Consider the following 21,874-nt stretch of genomic DNA (forward strand, 5'->3'; position numbering starts at 1 on the left):
CATGTAGTTATGGAAAGAGGCTTGTGTGATTACGCAGAATTAATGTGCAGGTGTTTTACAATTGGCTCTGCTGCACATCTTACCCCAGTGAAAGCTTTAACTCACCACGTCGTCACAGCTTAGTCAATAAATCCCATGAAGAAGGTATAGATTGTAGCCCCTGTGCTAGTATCTTGTTTTCAGTCTGTCCCGAGAGAGATAAGGCACTTATAGGGTTCATGGTGTTTTTAATGTTTAAGAGTTTGATTTTAACATACTGCTGGGCAGAACTGTGTATTCTACCCATCTATAAAAGTTAAAATGTGACCAGGTAACATGGTGGTTCTGGAAACCCTGATTGGGTATAACTTCCTCCTATAGAAAGTTGAATTCCATGTGTAGGAAAAAAAACGCACTGGCAAGCTTAGCACTACTGGCACAACATGTGCTGTTTGCAGTGAATTTAAATGGATTCATATGAGGAAGCCTTCTATCAATTGTGAAATACAATGTCTCCTGTGGTATTATTTGGGTGTCTGGATAATGTGGTGGGTGATTGGGGTCTAGTTTGTGGTTTTCTTCTAAACGTCAACTTTAGAGGTCACCGTTGTAGCTGGAGAGAAATCATTGCTTTTAGCTTGAATTGGCAAAAATATATATATATCTAAAGGGTATTTTTTCTTTTTTTTCTCTTATGAAATTGGGCCAAAGTGCAGCGTGGCTGTGCTCTGGAATCTGTTTTCCATTTATTTGTTTTGGGTTTATTTTCTTCTTGATAATTAAATCCACATGTGTATTGTAGAATACAATAACTTATAACAGCACTTTTACTTTTCTCCCCCACCCCTTAATACATTTTGAGTTTAAGTGGAACATCATAAAAAACATTTATCAATCACCAACGCATTCCACAATGTTCAGGTAGATCTTGCCATTTCAAATTTTTCACATGTACTATAATAATCCTCAAACACCTTTTTAGTCCTAATAAGGGACAAATAATTCTATGTATTCAACCCTGTTCTTATTTGTTTGTGTTAGTCTTTATCTAGAAATATGTCAATGGTCATCCTTCGTCTAAAGCAGGGGTGCCCAAAAGGTAGACACCCAGATGTTTTTAAAACTACAACTCCCATGAGGCGTTGCATGCCTTTTAGATTGCTTTAGAATGGGAAAGCATCATAGAAGCTGTAGTTTTAATACATCTGGAGATCTACCTTTTGGGCACCCCTGCTGTATAGTAACTTTTTTTGGTATTTCTGTGTGTCATTTAAAATATGAATCCCATATGGAAAGTGATTTTTATTTTGCAAAATCCATAATTAATATGATTGCTCTTTGTGCATTTTAATGCAATCTTTTTGACCTGTTCAGATTTCAGTTTGAGACTCTGATACAATAGGGGTTTAAGAACACGGCAAAGTTTTGACTAGCTCAAAGCTCATTTATTTTGTGTTTTGTTAGCAATATGCAGAAAAGCCTAGAAACACAGATTTATTTATTTTTAACCATTTTAGCACATTTGTAGTAACATTAAAGTCACCATAACCACTACAGTCTGCCTCACTCCCACCTTGTTTGATTGCTACCTCCTGTCCTAATGTGTTTTGTATCCCACCTCCTATAGACGGTAAGCTCGTTTGAGCAGGGTCCTCTTCAACCTATTGTTCCTGTATGTTTTTACAACCTAATTTATTGTTAAATCTTTGATACTATTGTAAACGCTATGGAATATGCGGGCACTATATAAATACCAGTGGTAATAATAGCTGTACGTGGGCAACACCAGTGAGTGCCCAGTTTGTGTTTCTGCCTGTCTCTCTAATATATGGCACTTTGCTTCACACAGGAAGTATTATCCGTTGCATGAGAAGGTTAGAAGAATTACTTAGACAGATGTGTCAGGCAGCCAAAGCCATTGGAAATACAGAACTGGAGAACAAATTTGCAGAGGGTAAGTAGATGGCGGATGCAGTGTTTGGAATTCAATGCTTGTCTACTTTGATTTAATGGGAAGAGGGAAGTGTATGATTGAAACAGAGCTTTGCAGGACAGAACTGACTTCCTTTGTTTTATTATACCTTATGTATAAAGCTTAGGCTCCATCCATTTTAATCTCCATACATGGCTGACTTTGATCTCAGTCATAATCCTCTATACAGAATGCTGCAGTTGGACACCCAGATTCTGGATTAGAACCCCACCTTAATCTAGGTAATGTCCTCCCATAACAGTTCTCACATGGTCCGTTAACACGCTTTTATGACCTCAATGACTGATAGCAATGGGACATCAAGAAAAGTATAATGTGAAATTAGTAAAATTATAAAATGGTAGATCATTGATGGCTGCCACTGGCATTGCAGTTCCTTGTGAACGGATTTCGCATAGTCTGCTTGTCTTGGCTCTGGGCATTATGGGTAATGTATCTCCCAAACGCTGCAATGCAGAGGTTAGCGCTAAAGTAGGTCTTGGGACCAAATTAAACACACACAAAAACCAAACATCTTTGTAGAAAACAGGTGTTCCAGTGGAAATGATAATAAACCATGGCCTGTTAGGCCTGTCGAAGCTTAGATCATTAACCCCCTTAAGGACACATGACGTGTGTGACACGTCATGATTCCCTTTTATTCCAGAAGTTTGGTCCTTAAGGGGTTAAATGACATGCTGTACAGTGCAAGTCTCCAGCAGATTTGTATCTAACGGTTTGTTGGAATAAAGTGCCTTTAAAGCCACACCCAAACGAATCGGTCACCCAAGATGTACTTGCGGAGCTGTATTCAATATGTAAATCCTGGACGATCCATTCTTCCATATATGGATTAAGTCATATCAGAAACCAATTTCTATACAAGTCTAATATTTTCTTCAGTAATCTAGTTAATAGGCTTCTACTCCAAGCCTGCTGACATGTATAAAATGGCTGCCACTAAGTAGTTATTGAAAATATTCTCCATCACCATGATCTGCAATAACATTTTTAAAAGTAGCAGTGCTGAACGGTGTGCCACCCCCAAGCTGTTGGAGAATAATTCCAATAATCTTCTCCCTCAATTCTCTGTAGGCTGGCAGCTTATAGTATCACAAACTCTTTAGCTGAACTTAAGGATTTTAGTATGTGCAAAAACAGGAGCTGAACAGCGCTGCTTCACGGACACGAGAATAGGACCAACTCAAATATGCTGACTGTTCATCTTGTTTTGTAAATTGTCCTGTTTTGTATTCTTTGATGGGATGCTGGGTTCACTTCTCAGGAAATAATCACAAGTTCAAACACTGAAATTCTAAGAACAAAGCATGGTGCCTGATAGTCTACACCAAGCCCCAGCATGTGGCACTCTGTGGCTGTAACAAGCCCAGCTGGCATTTTTCATTAATGTCTTGTGGCTAGCACAGCACGTGTAGCCTACCTGCTGGCAGGTCATTAACATAGTTAACAGTGTGTACAGCATTTGTAACCCTGTCATGGCTAGCAAAAAAGGGAGGCTTCCCCATACAACAGACCAAGAGTAAGTGTGTCTTAAATAGGAGGGGGGCAAAAGGTACACCCAATGCTATTGTTTTGGGACCACTTTTTTACTTGTTGGAACAGGAGTAGTTGAATGAATAACCATTTTTACAATGGAATAGATTACTAGCAAATCTTGCATTTTATCCATCACTACCTACCCCAACCACACCCTGCCCACCAGGGATATTGCCATGATTTACTCTGTTTTTGTATTCCTATTTTTAAATACGTTTTGGCAGATGACGGTGTTTGTATAAATAACACATGTTCTGGTTCTGGGAGTCCAATTACTTTGTACAGCTTTAAGTGTAGTAATTAAACCATTTTTAAATCCATGAAAATCTAATTGTTGGGTGTAACCCATAGAACTAACAGGTTCTGTCCTTCTAAAGCTTGTTATTTTCATAGTGTAATTACTAGGCTTCATTTGCACAACTCCACCTCTCGCTGAATGCAGTGAAGTAATGATGTTCTCCTTTCACACCATGTGAAGCCAGGCTAAACAAACATTTTGTAGTTACTTCCCTTGTTATATACTCAGGTGTCAGCAGTAAATCTGATCTGAGACGTTTGTCAAGCTGTGATTTACAGGAAGCTTATCACCTGTGTATGGGCATCACACCTATTGCTGTATGATATGGTCATGCCAAGTCGGTTCATTTGTAAAAGTAAATGTGGCAGGTTAAACACAAACAATCTTGGTTTAACTTGGGTTCAGAACATGGCAATTTAAAATGGAAGTCATTATTCTAACAAATGTGTGAATAATTTTAAGTATGATGCTTTAATAGCTCTGTCATATCTAGCTTGTGTTTTTTTGGTTTGTTTTTGTATATTTTTTGAAGTTCCTATTTTTGCTGCACTCGCTCAAGCGGGCTACAACAGCAAAAACACATCCCGATTATAATTCCTTCTAGTTGTAGATTGCCTGATCTATACAGTATCTGTCTGAGAGAACGTGACTGTTTCCTGTGTGTTACTCATTTACATCCTGTGATTCTTGACTAAGAAAATGATTTAACTTTTTTTTTTCCCTTCTCTCCTTTTTTGCCTTAGGAATTACAAAAATAAAAAGGGATATTGTGTTTGCAGCCAGTCTTTATCTCTAGTTTCACAAATTCAAAATGGAGACTGATCACAAAACAGAATCGGGTTCTTTTGAAGTCTATCTGAATCCCACCTCTCCGGCAGTATCCGTTCATCTTCAGCCTGAACTCGTATTATAGTAAAACCAACAAAGAACAGATGTTTGCTATAAACCATTTTTAATTTTTCTGTGGTATAAATCTGCTTAAGAAGCTCCGTTCCAGGAAAGCAATATTACACAAATGTTTGTACATAACATGTTACCACACTATTTTAATAAAAAAAATTACAGTTTGAATACCACATTTAATTGTGTGTAATTGATAAATGTCAAACAATTTAAACTTATCTTAAAGCTATGTCATATACATAAAGGGTGTTCTATAACTATATACAGGTAAAGTGGACATCCAACACGTATAGCAGCAGTCCGTTAAATACCTCGGCGCAAGAAGCTGGCACAACGGTGTGCCTAATGCACTCAAGGATTTTTAAAGGCTTTATAGTAGAGCATTAAAACTCTTGAGTATTTCTCTTTAAAAGCAGGATGGTTTAAGTGGTGCGGTGGATTTTATGGCTGGAGAATACTTCCGCAGTGGTTCCCATTTGTGGATGTTTCATGCAGTGTAGTGTGAGAGTCTTCTTCCTTGTCGTTCAAACTTCCCTTTCTGACATTAAAAAAATCTGAGACATATGCAACCTGCGTGGGAAAAAAAAAAAGTGTTAGGGAAGAGGTTTGATTTTTGGAGATCTGAAAGCATAATCTATACGGCACCACCTTATGCTACACAATTTAAAAAAAAAAACACTTTGTCCTGGAGAAAGAAGTATATTGGCAATCACGAGCTGTTAATTATATTTTTGGTCTTGCCGGTCTGGTGGTTTCCGGTTGCACATATCAGTTATGCGCCTGCTCCGGTTTTGAAGGCTCTTCTACCAGTGCGAAGATACTAAGTAAGCAACTAATTGCTTAATCTGGTAGCCCTTTAAAGCATCTGTCAACACCCAAAAAAACATTAACCATTTCATAAAGATAAAAATTTTATTGACTTTCCAATTTAGTCAAAAGTTTTCATAAGACAATTTTACCAGGTTCTGTCGCTTCCCGCTAGCCATCGTTGGCGACAGCTGTGGCAATAATGCATTATATCACTCATTTACCAATTATCTACAGAGGCTCCTGTGCTGGTACAGGAGACCACAACAGAAATATTAGTGTTGTACTCTTGCACATGCCGAGTACAGGCCTGACGTTTGCTTTTGTGAATGAAGTGCCAGGAGCTTAAAATGGTGATGCCTACAAGTAACAGCATCAAGTAAGTATAACTCACCTGCAACACGTTGTTTTTTCTTTTTTCTGAAAATTAATCTTTAACGTCTGAGGGAATGTGTTTTACTTAGACAAATCAGAGTGAAGAAGCTCCATTAAACAATTATAAGTGTGGTCAGTTATTTTTCACTTATATTGCTAGGTTAAAGGGACAGGGACTCTGCATCCAGATCACTTCATTGAAATGAAGTGGTCTGGGTGATGACTACAGTGTTCCTTTTAGGAAAAAATTGTCCGTAAGAGACCACATCATAATGTACATACTTGTTATATATTGGGTGAACGCTTTCTGCTCTTTCACAGATGGCTACACTGATTAACGATGTAGTAATCCTCTGAAGCACTCACTTATTATTATAAGTTACATGGACGCAACATGGCAGTACTGTGCACAACTTTAACCCCTTAAGGACCAAACTTCTGGAATAAAAGGGAATCATGACATGTCACACGTCATGTGTCCTTAAGGGGTTAATGCAATAAACATGATGGCAAGATAGGAAAGGGATTCATCTTGACCGTGTCTCTTTTTATGATTCGATATACCTTTAGTATGTGAACTTACAATAAGTACAGCTACAATCGCCCCCTGTATAAGGCCGGTCAGAACATCGCTCCAGTGGTGCTTGTAGTCAGATACTCTGGAAAGGCCAACATAGATAGCGACTGCAACAAGAGCAAACTGGATTGTGGGGCGGAGAAGCCTGGCCCAATCTCCTCTCATTCGGGAGTGCAGATAAAGCTGGGGGAAAAAAATTATATATGTCACACTTTGGCATTTGACACTAATTTTTTCTATTTTTGCAGATATTGACTGTACTAAACAATCCCTAGTTTTATATGTAGCATCCTTCCTATGTGTGTTACATGCTTTTCGTTTATGCAATGACATGCAACCTAACAGAGCTGTGATGTAAAAATCTATTGTGCTTTTGCAAATGGCTTAATTCATGTTCTCTCTTTAAATGGGAAAACAAATATTTACTCTACAGTTTTCATGATGAATCTGACTGCTGAAATGCAAACCCCCGATGTACATAGGCTTATTGTTTCTCCATCTCACTATAGAAACTACAATTCAAGGGGATTTCCACCAAAAATAAAAAAATAATTTAAAAGGTGAGGTATTGCCTTTAACACACTCAATACACTGCAGCATATTGCTAGCCTATAACTTGGAACAAAAAGCTGTACAGGTTACTGCAAAGGGCACCTGTAGAATTGCAGGAAGGAAATGTAAAGTAGTAAAATGTTGTCTGTGCCTATTTACAGAACTCTCATAGAATGCCCTGCAAACACAAACATTCAGCTGTTGTGTCAGGAATAAATGTTAAAACAAGCCATGTTTTGTGTAAATACAATATGGTTGAGAAATTATTTTAAATCTGTGAGATGGTTTTGAGACTTTGATTTCTGGTATACAACAATAATGATTTGCAGTGTCTAGAATACCCCAATTCAAAAGAGAACATATTGGAAGAAAGAGCCTGCATGTGTGGTCTGTTTACTCTGATACACAATTAACGTCTGCACAAAGTAAAGATAACTAGATCCGTCTTGGTAACAAGCAAATACGGAAGTAATGATCACAAGAAGTATTGTAAAGGTAAAGCCAACTGCCCCAGCAATAAGGGACAGTTTATAGAGTGTAGATTATCGGAAATGCTTTGTTACTCTAGTCTAGTTATTCATAGTGCCCAAAGACTGTCAACAATTGGATTGTCCTCACAATACAGGTAGAACGGAGTGGGGGAAGACAAAATAGCCAGTTTCATAATCTACATTCTTGGTGCCTGTGTTTAATTACTTTGACTAAGACCATCAGGGACATCCTTAGACCTTTGTTTTTGATTGGTCTTGAGGATAGGTTTCAAGAACTCTGATTATATGTCTTGTTCCTGAACTGAAGAACCTTTTAAAGCTTTTTAATATTTCTCATCTGTTCCTGTATGCTCTTGCTGATAAAATGGCAAAATAAGTTGTTTATATAGAAAGAGCAATGCCGGGGCAGTTTTTAGAAGCGGATTCATCAGTGAGAACATTCCATTGGTTTCCATGTTGATTGCTGGGGTGCTTGAGCCATGAATGCGGCAAGAAGATTATATTGGTGTGCAGGTTGTTATATGTACAGTTACAGATTCTTACATACACACAGCTTGATATCCATGTGTGTGCTCCCTGCAACTTTACTTAAGAATCCATTCCACTCACTTTATGGGTATGATTAACTGTGCGTGTTCTCCCCCCTCCCTCCCCATTTTGCTTTAACACATTCAAAATAACTACTTACTGCCAGGAACACCATGCAGTACATGGAGAAGGATGAGTGGCCAGAATAAAAGGATAACCTAAAAAACATGAAATAAGAAAGGCAGGTTTGTAACGGGTAATGCAACAATGTTAAATGTACAAATTATTTATGGAAAGTTTCACAATAGATAAGTTGTAAAGATTAGTATTGGTCTACAACTCATTTCTATGATGTGTCAATGACTTAGTAAGTACGGACTATGGCATCGATAAGCTTTCCAAATGAGTCAATACTGATAGAAAGATTTCCAAGTGATTTACCTACAGAAGAAGTCACCCATGAAATTCTTGTGTATTGAATCCTTTCGAAAGCTTATTAAATTGAGGTGTATGTCCTAATCTATAGTAGCAAAGAGAACGGATATCCATGATAGCTGCGTCCTAAAATTAGTAGAATAGTTTGGGTTCCAAACATTCAGGCAGGCTATGTTATCGTACAAAAGGAGGGCTTTAACACAGTTTTGGCAGCATAGCATGCCCCAACAATCTGGCCCTCCCTCCAGCCCAAGTACTTTGCAGATTTGTCTGCAGGGGGACTGCCCGGATGGTCCAGCAGGTCCCCAATATATAAAAAATAATGTAATTGTATATAAATACACTTACAATTAACAAAAAAGGTGGTTTTTTTATTTTTTATTTTATTGTATTGGGGGACCAGCCTGACAATCCAGGCAGAAATTCCAGAAAACCTAATTTGCAAGCCCTATGTTTGACCCTGTAACTTTACAAAACACCATAAAACCTATACATGGGAGTACTGTGTAATGGATCAACTGGTACCTCTGTTGAAGGATGCTCCTAGTGCTTCCTGAGGACTCCAAGCACTGCAGCAGACACCATAACCACCGTAGTCTCCTCCAGAGAGCAAGGCAGGAACAAGCTCTTACAAGAGCTTAATAGTGATTTAGCAAGGGAGTATGACAAGCATAACAATCCCTTGTAGCAGATTCCCCCAATAAGAGACGGCACTCCAAATTGAGGGTGAAGTAGAACTGAAGCTTTTAATCCAACACTCTGCTTTTATGCCCATTCTATTATTATTATTGCCATTTATATAGCGCCAACAGATTCCGTAGCGCTTTACAATATTTTGAGAGGGGGGGGATGTAACAATAAATAAGACAATTACAAGAAAACTTACAGGAACAATAGGTTGAAGAGGACCCTGCTCAAATGAGCTTACAGTCTATAGGAGGTGGGGTATTAGAAACATTAGGATAGGAAATATCAAGTAGGAGTGAAGCAGAGCTGGAGGAGAGAGCAAAGCACTATCCCATAGGAGAGCAAGAGACAGGTATGTAAGGGAGAGATTACTCTGGGAGGCCATACGCTTTCCTGAAGAGATGGGATTTAAGGCCCTTCTTAAATGATTGAAGACTAGGGGAGAGTCTGATGGCAGTAGGCAAGTTATTCCATAGGAGAGGAGCCGCCTGTGAGAGGTCCTGCAAGCGTGAGTTGGCCGTACGGGTGCGAGCAGCGGTCAGGAGGTGGTCGCGGGCAGAGCGGAGGGTACGAGGAGGGGCATACCTCTGGATCAGTGTACCGCCCACAGGGTTTTGCAGAACAATCAACACAGCTAACACTCCCATTCATTACATCAGAAATCCTCCCCTCTGCCTGTGATACAATTATCTCAACACAATAGACTAACTCAGGGATAGGCAACCTTCGGCTCTCCAGATGTTTTGGACTACACCTCCCATGATGCTTTGCCAGCATTATGTGTGTAAGAGCATTATGGGGGATGTAGTCCACAACATCTGGAGAGCCGAAGGTTGCCTATACCTGGACTAACTTAATTATCACAGGCAGGAAATTACAGTATTATAAAACATATCACAGGGACCCCAAAACATGCAATAACCCCATAAGAACCGGGGGATCTGGGTGAACCACATATCCAAAATTCACCCAGATCCGTGCAGTAGTTTGGAAGATACGGTTTAATGCAGATTCCGCAGAACCTATACAGGCTATATGAAAAACAATTACTGTATAATGTGTCCCCTGTTCTGTAGTTTAAAACTACTGAAAGATGTCTTTGTGCACAAAATACCGGCGAGATGGCACCGTGTAGAAAAGTCAAAACAGTGTCTGTGAGTTAAAATGGCCACCATCCATTGTTCTCACCATGTGCCTCTGATACATGAAATGGTGGCCACCCAGTAACTCCACAGTTTGTCTGCCAGTCTATCCAGCCGAACCAACAGATGAAACACATGGGGAACAGTGCAACAAACGAAGGGAATCATAAAAAATATGAACACTAGTCATATTTGTGCACAATCTCCAGTTTTGTCACAGGGCACAAATAGTGTTTTCAAATGCCATATATCCCAGGGCCATAGTCAGAAGGTAGGAGGCGGGCAAGCAGCCCCCTCCAAGAACACGTGGCGAGGTCTGTTCCGCCACATACTGTTATACTCTTGATGTTAACACAGATATTATATTTAACCTCTCTAAAACACTCATAACAATATCATCAGTGAAAGGGCAGTATTTGTGTAAAAAATACAAAACTTGCAAAGCATGTGACTAAGTGGCTCCAAATAAATAAAAACCTGTACATACCCCATTTTGAGTACCCTGGGTTGTCTACTTTTGCAAATGGTATGCCATGATGAGTAATTTTCACCCCTGAACTCTCCAATCTGTCAAACTTCAATATGTAAAAACTGAAAGGTGAAAGTCTTACATTTGGCCCTGTAAGTTTACAAAACCCCATAAACCTAAACCTGTATATGGGATATACTGTTGTACTAGTGAGACATCACTGAATACAAATATGTGTATTTTATTGCAGTAAATGACATTCACAGCTAAAATGCCACACAGAATTAAGAAACTAAACTTTCTTTAGTTTCTCACACTTTTAGATTTGATAAAAATGTTTGTTTCATGTATAAATATTTTATATGAAATGCAAGCCCTATTTCTCTTGAACAAAATGATATATAAGTGTGAGTGCACCTAATATGAAATAGGTCAATTGTGGTTGAACAGAGGTGGTCTATTTCTAGGTTTTGTTCTGGTTCAGAACGTTTGATTACCTCTGTCCTCAAACGGGTTAAGGGTAATTATTACCCCAAATACCTCAAAACCTTTACTAGGAAAAGAGTACAGACTCCTCAAATGTATTTTATTCCTAAATTTCTGATATTCTTTCTTTTGGGTTGTTGACTGTTCCATGTCACAGACTATTCCACAGGGCCTAATAGTGATGTGCAAAAGGAAGCCAACCTGTGTGAGCCATAGGTACGCTGTCTGTAATTGCTCACTCATCTATACATTTCTTAATGGAAAACATTTACCGTATTTTTCGCTCCATAAGACGCACTTTTTTTCCCCTCAAAAGTGAGGGGAAATGTCTGTGCGTCTTATGGAGCGAATATGAAGTTTTACTTACCTGTCTTGTAGCATTTCTCGGCAGCACAGGGCGCACCGCGGTACTGGAACTTGAATTTCATGTTCCGGTTTCCGGCGGGACTGAAAGGAAGTGCGCACTCAGCTCAGTGTGCACACTTCCTTTCAGTCCCGCCGGAAACCGGAACATGAAATTCAAGTTCCAGTACCGCGGTGCGCCCTGTGCTGCCGAGAAACGCTACAAGACAGGTAAGTAATTATGGGACAAGGGGAGGGGGACAGTATGGGAGAGAAGAGAAGACTATGGGGAGGAGAGGGGGGGATGAAGACTATGGGGAGGGGAGGAGAGGGGGGGATGAAGACTATGGGGAGGGGAGGAGAGGGGGGATGAAGACTATGGGGAGGGGAGGAGAGGGGGGATGAAGACTATGGGGAGGGGAGGAGAGGGGGGATGAAGACTATGGGGAGGGGAGGGATGAAGACTATGGGGAGGAGAGGAGAGGGGGGATGAAGACTATGGGAGGGGAGGGGAGGGGAGGGGGCTGAAGACTATGGGGAGGGCAGGGGGGATGAAGACTATGGGGAGGGGAGGGGGATGAAGACTATGGGGAGGGGAGGGGGGATGAAGACTATGGGGAGGGGAGGGGGGATGAAGACTATGGGGAGGGGAGGGGGGATGAAGACTATGGGGAGGGGAGGGGGGATGAAGACTATGGGGAGGGGGGATGAAGACTATGGGGAGGGGGGACACTATGGGACAGGGGAGAAAAAAAATATTCTGAACAAACTGTCCCATAGTAAGAAACACTATGGGACAGTTTGTTCAGAATATATTGTTTTCTGGGTTTCTTCCTCTAAAAACTAGGTGCGTCTTATGGTGAGGTGCGTCTTATGGAGCGAAAAATACGGTAGTTATTACACAAAGTTCATGGATTAAAGATTTGTAAACACTGCTTATGAAAGCAGAGGTTATATCTAAGTATTCAAAGCCTCGCCCTGGGCTTGCTCTAATCTTATTTCATTTGTTGTAGAGCGTACTTTGTGTTTAAGCGTGTGCGGATTTAACTTGTATATTAAACATTGATTCAGTTGGTTATCCTTAAGAGATCAACCATACCTTCATATTTAAAGGAACACCCCAAGCATGCTGTAGTGTGTTGTTTTTTTTTTGTTTGTTTTTTTAACAGTAGTGCCCTAGGACCCCCTGCTCTCGATGTTAGAAGCCAAATTGTTTTCTAATGGATTGATCAGCTTCCAACCAATAAGCTAGTCCTCAGTGTTCTGACTTTTAAACAGGAAGAAGAGAAGTCAGAGCAGTGCTTGGTGGAACCCAGGTAAAACGTCAAAGCTACTTCTACTATGAATCTTAATTGAGAAACACTGGTTTATGAGAGACCAGAAAAATAACCTCCTGATTGGCAGAGTATCTTCTGTGTCAGGGAAGGACTTGCCCTGAGCACCACTTGCCTGAATCTTTAACGGTGAGAGTGTATTTTATGAACTTCTTTTCTAATTATCTATATTATGCTTTAAAACTAGGATTTTTTCTTTTCTTTCACTTTATCTCCTTAACTACAATTATGATAGAATATACCATGGATGGAAATGTCTGGAGGCAGTCGCTTTGACATATCTTAATGAGGAGAAAGGGGAGTGTGAGAAACCCTGAAATATGGGAAGAGAAACTCATTTTTGAAGAATCAATACTTTGGTTAAAATAAAGAAAAAGGTCATCTTAAAACGGATTATCAGGCAGGATATAAAAAAAAAAAGAATGTGGATATAAAAAAAACAGAATGTAAGTATAAAAACTAGAAATGGAAGGCAGAACTGCATCATGCCGATTCACCCACAAGTGCATGGATAAAGAGCTAAATCAGGTAAATGTCCCAATTTCCCTCTGCCTTCTGTTCATTAATCTATATGTGTACTAGTGATTTTATGGTCGTCATGATCCAGTATTTACATTTTTGGTTTTCTCCTAAATATGCTCCAACACTGCCTAGCGCTCATGTCTGACATTGTGGAATGCCACACTCCGCCTCGTGGAAGCTCGTGGGTGCAAGAAACCTACCACGGCACCATGATGTAATTTACTTTTGCAGCAACATTTTGTATTGAAGCTAAAATCTTCACTAGAATGAAATTCGTAGCTAGTCGCTTGCCAGCAATTTGGTTAGCACAATGTGAAGACAAGCTTATGCAATATATAAAATTCCACCAAGGAACGGTTGCATAACAGGTGTACTTTAAATTGTTTCAGCGGTTGGAGAAGACAAGGACTCGATTTAAAGGAGCCAGGAGACTTACAAAGACAGGACTGTTCTCAACTGAAATCTTTACACCTCTCCAATCCCCCCCCAAAAGTGCTCTTAAAGTGATACTAATGGCGTGTTACTTGAATGAGTTATGATATTTTAGAAGTTTCACCTAATTTCAAAAAGAGAGGCCTGACACCCAATTATGGTAATGAAATGAGCACAACTCTACACGAAGTAAAACATTTCATTTCATTTCCGTTTTATGAAAGTGATAGTTCAAAAAGATCTTATAATCTCCATCGTGGATATAAAAATATTTAAGGTAAATTGCTGGTAACGTCTTAAGAGAACCACAGGATTTCATGGAAAATCCAGCTTGAAACCACAGCTTTAAGAGCTGCAAAGTTGCCATAAAATTTCACTATTCCAAGTCAAACATTTGGATTAACAGCTTTGAATAACAGTCTAATGATGTAAAGATCCAATCCAGACACAGCTCAATGAAATCAATAGGAATCATTTTATATACATATATATATATATATATATATATATATATATATATATATATATATAACAATACTATATTATACTGGAAGCAGTTAATAGGTTATTCAGCTGTGTTTATGTGTTCTAACAATATGCAAAGCAATAAAAATTAGATGCCATTGGTTTAATAATGTGCCATTTTCATTGAAATATAGCCTTTTTGTAGAATAAAATGAAATTTACATAAACTGTTCAATCACAGCAGAGTACAAGAAGCAGTGAGAATCATAAGATATATTTTTAGTTTAGTGGTTAAAAACTGGTCAAATTACAAGTTTCTCATTCTTTAGCCAGAGACGACCCATCTTGATAATATGAACAAAACCACGGTCAAACTTGACTGACACGTTTCAATGGAACCTCCTTTGTTCCACCTTCTTATGGAACCAATACGACTGGTTTTTTTCCTTTCATAGTTCGGCTTGTAGCATATTACTACAAGCAATCTTAAACCTTAGAAGTACACTGGATAAGGCAGAATGAATAAACCTTAAAGTTAGAGAATGTAGCTAGCAAAAATATTGAAGTTACTAAGTTAGGAATATACAAAAAAAAAAAGGTGGAAAATTGGGGCAAGCCCAAATAGTACACCAACTGAGGGCGCTAGGAAATCGAGATGTAGCGACTACAAGATGGTCAAATTCGACTATAAAAGTAACACATTTTTTTTTGTGCCTAATAAGAGGCTGCTGTGTATATTGAGATCCCAGTATCTGTATACACTCCGATTACAGGTTTTCTTACTAAATTAGGAATGTCCCATGTCTATAGCCTGCAAATGGTTTGTTTTGTTTCACATAGGATGTAACAGAGAATAGTTGAAGAATCCAATCTTGGCTAAAAAGCAGGGAGGCACGATGAGCGTGCTACGCAATCGAATATTAACCATGCATTAAGGCGGAATTGACAGCATGAACTTTCCAATATATTATACAAAGGAAGTGGGGGGAGAGGGACTGGGGAATGAGTGATAATAAAATCTTTTATTTCAAAGATTTCTATGTCACTGTCCCTCATTCTTATACATCCAACGATGGAGTCCATGTCTGAGCATGGGAGTTTCAATCAACATGACCACACTTCTGTTTTTGAGCAAATTTGTTTTATTTCATTTAATTAGATACCAGTTGTGCAAAAAACTAAAATTGCTCTGTTCGGGATTATATGTGAGATAGAACAAGATTTAATCACATTATCAGACTTGTCTAAAGTAAACATCCGGTGTTCATGAACTCCCACAGGAAGGAAAGCAATAAGTAATTTTAATTCAGCCATCTAATTTTTGTAAGTCTGACACTTTACAAATAAATCACTCTCCCCTGCGATATCTTATCATGTAAGAGCTAGGTCATCTGGTTCAAAGGATTATTTTTGGCAAATACTATCAAAAACTTATCCTGATCTAATTCCGTCTCAAACACACATGAATGATCAGAGTCAAAGTTCCCCCACAGCAGCTGAAGTCGGATTTGGAATCAACAATATGGCTGCCAGCAATCTCAAGCATATACAGTACCCATTCCACAGTGATTAGAAACTAAAGCAGCCACTGGCGTCTAACAGTGTAAACGCCTACAGCAGTATCAATAGCAGGGTTAATTACCAAAATCTCAGCTATAATGGCCAATTAGAAAAATTGTCTAAGTCAATATTTTCAGTTTAGGGACTAAAATGTGAGAATAACTTTTTCAGCAATTCTCACTTTTAACAATAACCCTAATAATCTGCACTAGACGACTAGGAGTGTAACACATCAACCACACTAGAAGTGAAGAGCAATGTGACATATGACCTGCGTTCTGTGTCTGAAGGAGTGCGACATGTGACCTAGATGCCTATAGCAGTGTAATGATGACACATGCTATGTTTTTTGAGCAGTGTAAGATATTCAAAGAATTTACACTCCTCTCAGCATGTGAGTAACTGTTCTTCAATATTAAAGGGACACTCCAGGCACCCAGACCACTTCTGCCCATTGGAGTGGTCTGGGTGCCAACTCCCACTACCCTTAACTCTGCAAGTGTAATTATTGCAGTTTTCATAAACTGCAATATTTACCTTGCAGGGTTAAGTCATCCTCTAGTGGCTGTCTACTAGGCAACCACTAGAGGACACTTCCGTGTTCACAGAACGCCATGTGAGGACCTCCAGCGTCGCCGAAATCCACATAGGAAAGCATTGAAAGCATTGTTCAATGCTTTCCTATGGGGGGGATCTAATGCGCATTGCCGCGCATGTGGATTAGGTCTCCCGCCGACCGCGCGTGCGCAATAGGATGTCAGCCGGCGGGGGAGGAGCGTAGGTGGAGCCTGACCCAGCGCCGAGGGACATCAGCGCTGGATACAGGTAAGTCACTGAAGGGGTTTTAACCCCTTCAGCAACTTGGGATGGGAGGTGGGAGAGAGAGGGGACCTGCAGTGCCAGGAAAACGGTTTGTTTTCATGGCACTGGAGAGTCCCTTTAATCATTTGAAACAGGGGTTATTAAACTTTGGTACATGTCAGCTTGTATCTTTATTTAAAATCCATGATTGTGATTCAGCAACTGGGGAAGACACCACAACAATGACGCTAGTCTCCCTCCTAATGCCAAGTCGTAGCCACGGATTTTAAATAGAGAAATAAAGGTACTGTGTTTTAATTAATCGCAGTGTACTTTGGCATGTTTTGCTCAATGTGGGGCACCTCTGATATGCTGAGAACGTCTGGAGTCACTCTGAGCCTATCAGGGCCAAAGCTACGGGTTTCAAATCTCGGACTCAATCGGCTATTGCGAGAGCAGAGCTGAACGGCGCCAAACGGAAGGCTTAAGGACCTCCTGGCACCATATTTATGTGGTTGTTACAGGGCCGGATTAACATAGGGGCTGATGGAGCTGCAGCTCCAGGCCCAGGCCCATGGAATAGGCCCATTTAAAAAAAACACACTGCTCTTTGGTTTGCCACCTGACTGGTATTTTACTGGCACAGCCGGTATTTGAGGCTGCCTGGCAGTGCCGGTATTGCAGTAATACCTGCAATACAAACGCAGGTATTTTTCTCAGAATAAATGGCGATTACTCTGCAATACCAGCACCAGCCAGTAGGGGTCACTCTGTGTGGAGAGAGGCAGGGATAGGAAGTTACAGCATATCCCTGCCTCTCTCCACTACTCACTGATCCGTGGGGGAGCAGCAACACAGCACAGAGTCCAGACAGCAGCTCTACAGCTCAGGTAAGTGAGGGATGGGGGGAAAGGCAGCAAGGACACATGGGGACACTGAGACACTAGGGGACATATGGAGACACTAGGGGACACATGGGGACACAGACACTAGGGGACACTGAGACACTAGGGGACATGGGGACAGACACTTGGGGACACTGGAAAACATGGGGACACTGAGACACTAGGGGACATATAGGGACACTGAGACACTAGAGGACACAGGCACTAGGGGACACATGGGGACACAGACACTAGGGGACACTGAGACACTAGGACACATGGGGACACAGACACAGGGAGACCTGGGAACACTAAGACACTTGGGGACACTGGAAAACAGGGGACACTGAGACACTAGGGGACACTGGGACACATGGGGATGCTGAGACACATGGGGATGCTGAGACACATGGGGATGCGGTGAGACATAGGGACATTGGGAGACACTGAGACATTGGAACACGGAGACACTATGTCCCCATGTCTCCCCATGTCCCCAAGTCTCCCAGTGTCTGTGTCCCATGTCTCTCAGTGTGCCTAGTGTCCCCATATGTCCCAGTGTCCCCATGTCTATGTCCACAACTGCCCCCATGTCTCCAAGTGTCCCCAAGTGTTGGTCTCCCAGCCAGTGTCCCCTAGTCTCCCAGTGTCCCTTAGTCTCCCAGTGTCCCTTAGTCTCCCAGTGTCTGTGTTCCCATGTCTCTGTGTCCCTAGTGTCTTAGTGTCCTCAAATGTTTCAGTGTCCCCATGTCTCCGAGTGTCTGTGTCCCTAGTGTCTCAGTGTCCCCATTTCTCCCAGTTTCCCTAAATGTCTCTGTGTCCCCATGTCTCTGTGTCCCCGGGTCTCTGTGTCCCCGGGTCTCTCAGTGTACCCATGTCTCTCAGTGTACCCATGTCTCTCAGTGTCCCCAGTATCCTAGTGACACTGAGACATTGGGACACTGGGAGAGATGGGGAAACTGAGACAATGTGAGACTAGGGTACTGGGCAGTATGGGGACACTGACAATGTGATACATAGGGACACTGAGACACTGGGTGACTTGCAAGACTGAGACACTGGGAGACAGGGAGACACTGGGAGCAATCCATCTATACAGCAGAATCAAACTGTGAGTAGTTTGTTGGTGATTTTACAGAATTTTCTCTAATGTCACTCCTTGTGATTTACATCATGTGATGTCACGCATAACTAATTAATTATACAAATGATTAAGGCTGTTATTTTTTTCCAAGAAAGGTGGCAACCTTAACTACTCTTCACATACTCTTGCTTAAAGGAGCACTATAGGGTCAGGAACACAATTATGTATTTCTGACCCTATTATGTTAAAACCACCACCCTGGCCCCTTCTTACCTCCCTACATATAGTATAATATTACTTGTATTTAAGTCTGCAGCTGCTAGCTTTGCCTCTGAACCGACTGTCTGCTGACATCATCAGGAGTGGTGGTCTGAGCAAATTACAATACTTCCCCATAGGATTGGCTGAGGCTGTCAACAAGGCAGATCAGGGGCAGAGCCAGCACAAGTCCAACATAGCCCTGGCCTATCAGCATCTCCTCATAAAGATACATTGAATCAATGCATCTCTATGAGGAAAGTTCAGTGTCTGCATGCAGATGGTGGAGACCCTGAATGGCAGTGCTGCACACTAGACAGTACTGCCCCAGGAGGCACCTCTAGCAGCCATCTAAGGAGCGGCCAGTGGAGTTATTTTCTCTGAAAATTGAGTGTTTTCTGCAAAAAGCCTGAATGGAATGATTCTACTTACCAGAACAAATACAATAAGCTGTAGTTGTTCTGGTGACTATAGTGTCCCTTTAAGTTTGGAAGCTTAAGAGGGATGTATGGGAACAAAACTTGTGTGGACTGGCTGACAATAAAATTAGTTTAGGTAATGCAGACGTTGGTCTCTCTAACACTGTGGCATGTCCCCTTTCTTCTATACTCACTACATACACCTTTTCTCTGTCTCAGACTATATACCAGGAACTTCTGCCTGCTAGTAAGAAGGTAAGGATTTATGTCACGCTCGGGGTGCTGCCTGCATAGTATGGCCTTAGTTGGACAGCCTGCAGGATTGGCAGGCAGCCTGACATGCATTCATGCCAGGCTGGCCTTCCAATTCTTTGGGCATGTTCACCCCCTTTTGGCAGGTCTGGTCACGTGATTCGCACCAGTGGCACACCCTTTTACCCCACCCATTGACTTCCTGCTTCACTGGACACTGCTGTTAGGGGTTATGGATTTACTTGAAAGATGAAAGCATAAATGAGAGAGATTAGCATAGAGTATGTTTTTTCTCATAGCTGCATCCTATGAGTTTCCCTCCAGCACCATCTCCATCAGATACATGACGCTTGGGAGGTATGACTGTTTTAGTGTTTTTGGTCGATAAGATTCCATAATTAGGCCCATCATAATTGTCAGCACCAGGCCCACTGTGCTCTTAATCCGGCCCTGGGTTGTTCTGGTGCCCAGATTCTTTAATCCTATAAGCCAGTGTTCCCCAACCCCCGGGCCGCGGACCGGTACCGGTCCGTGGATCAAACGGTACCGGGCCGCCCAGGGGTGTGGGGTGTGCGAGCCTGCCGGCTAATGCAGGGCTGGCATTGCCCAAGTGCCAGCCCTGCAATGTGCCTGCGGACCGGAGGGGAGATCAGAGATCTCCCTTCCCGGTCTGCAGGCACATTGCTGGCAGCCGGCAGGGGAGTGAGAGAGGACCCGGAAGCTCTTACCTGCAGCTCCTCCGGGTCCTCCTCTCGCGAGATTTGGAGCGTTGCCGCGGTAACCACGGCAACGCTCCAAATCTCGCGAGAGTGAACTCTAGCCCTGTAACTGGGCTAGAGTTCACCTCACCACCACCGGACCACCAGGGATTCCCCACCGGACCACCAGGGACTAAGAAATGTCCCCCCTCCTCCCAGTAAAGGTAAGAAGGGAGGGGGGACATGAATATATTAATTTTAATTAAATAAATTTTTAAAAAGCCTCCTTACCCACACTGCCCCATACACACACTGCCCACACACACACACTACACACACTGCCCCACACACACTACAAACACTGCCCCACACACACTACAAACACTGCCCCATGCACACACTACACACATTGCCCCACAAACACTGCCCCCATGCACACAGTACACACACTGCCCCATACACACACTACACACATTGCCCCACAAACACTGCCCCATACACACTACACACATTGCCCCACAAACACTGCCCCCATGCACACACTACACACACTGCCCCACAAACACTGCCCCATACACACTACAAACACTGCCCCATGCACACACTACACACATTGCCCCACAAACACTGCCCCCATGCACACACTACACACACTGCCCCATACACACACTACACACATTGCCCCACAAACACTGCCCCATACACACTACACACATTGCCCCACAAACACTGCCCCCATGCACACACTACACACACTGCCCCACAAACACTGCCCCATACACACTACAAACACTGCCCCATGCACACACTACACACACTGCCCCACAAACACTGCCCCCCACACACACACTGCAACTCTCACACACACTGCCACCCTCACATACACACTGCACCGCTCACACACACATACACACAATTTTGAGTCTATGTCTTTATGTGACTGTGTTTGTGATTTTCTGACCATGTATGTGTCTGCGTGTTTTTTTTAATATATGTGACTTTGGGGTTTTTTTGTCTTATTAAATCAAAACAAGCGGGCCACGGAAAAATTATCAAATGTTTACCGGTCCGCGGCGATAAAAAGGTTGGGGAGCACTGCTATAAGCAACTATTTTGAGTTGTTTTGTGTATGAGCCTGTAGATATAAAGTGATATCAGGGCATTCATCGCATGCAATCATATTATAAATAGCGGCTTTGTGTAGTAGGATTGTGCTAAAGGAATTTAACTTTACAGTAAGTGAGGCATGGGTGATAATGCGATGCTCCGGAAACCCAATCTGTCCCTCTCATATATTGAAACATATCTTGGTATTTACATGTCGGCCTAGCTTTAAAAGCATCCTTACACTGGGAAAGTACAAATGACTAGGCGAGTACGGCGTGCCCAGAAGACGTCTATACAGCTGTCTGTGTTAACCTTGCCAGTGCATGCCCTGGAGTGACTAAAATTAAATAGCTTACCCATGTACGTCTAAACCACATTTCCAGGAAAACTGCTAGTAGTAACAGAGAGCAGGCCTTAGTCATGGTTTAGTCATATTATCTAACTCCTGGGGTTTGTGG

General features: G+C 41.7%; 2 protein-coding genes across 3 annotated transcripts in view; one reads left to right on the forward strand and one right to left on the reverse strand.

Moving 5' to 3' along the window:
• The window catches only part of MTREX (Mtr4 exosome RNA helicase), an 80,013-nt gene extending 75,131 nt beyond the window's left edge, over positions 1–4,882 (forward strand). The window contains exons 26-27 of the mRNA XM_063454035.1: positions 1,829–1,933; positions 4,550–4,882. Coding sequence (XP_063310105.1) covers positions 1,829–1,933; positions 4,550–4,602 — 158 coding nt within the window. The 3' untranslated portion in view covers positions 4,603–4,882. The remainder of the gene's footprint in view (positions 1–1,828; positions 1,934–4,549) is intronic.
• The window catches only part of PLPP1 (phospholipid phosphatase 1), a 73,764-nt gene continuing 56,627 nt past the window's right edge, over positions 4,738–21,874 (reverse strand). For both annotated transcript variants that reach the window (XM_063454037.1, XM_063454036.1), the window contains exons 4-6: positions 8,200–8,257; positions 6,475–6,651; positions 4,738–5,279 (exon numbers count right to left, since the gene is read on the reverse strand). In XM_063454037.1, the coding sequence (XP_063310107.1) occupies positions 5,151–5,279; positions 6,475–6,651; positions 8,200–8,257 (364 nt within the window). In that variant the 3' untranslated portion in view covers positions 4,738–5,150. The remainder of the gene's footprint in view (positions 5,280–6,474; positions 6,652–8,199; positions 8,258–21,874) is intronic.

This window comes from Pelobates fuscus, chromosome 5 (assembly GCF_036172605.1).
Source record: "Pelobates fuscus isolate aPelFus1 chromosome 5, aPelFus1.pri, whole genome shotgun sequence".
Taxonomy (NCBI): Eukaryota; Metazoa; Chordata; class Amphibia; order Anura; family Pelobatidae; genus Pelobates; species Pelobates fuscus.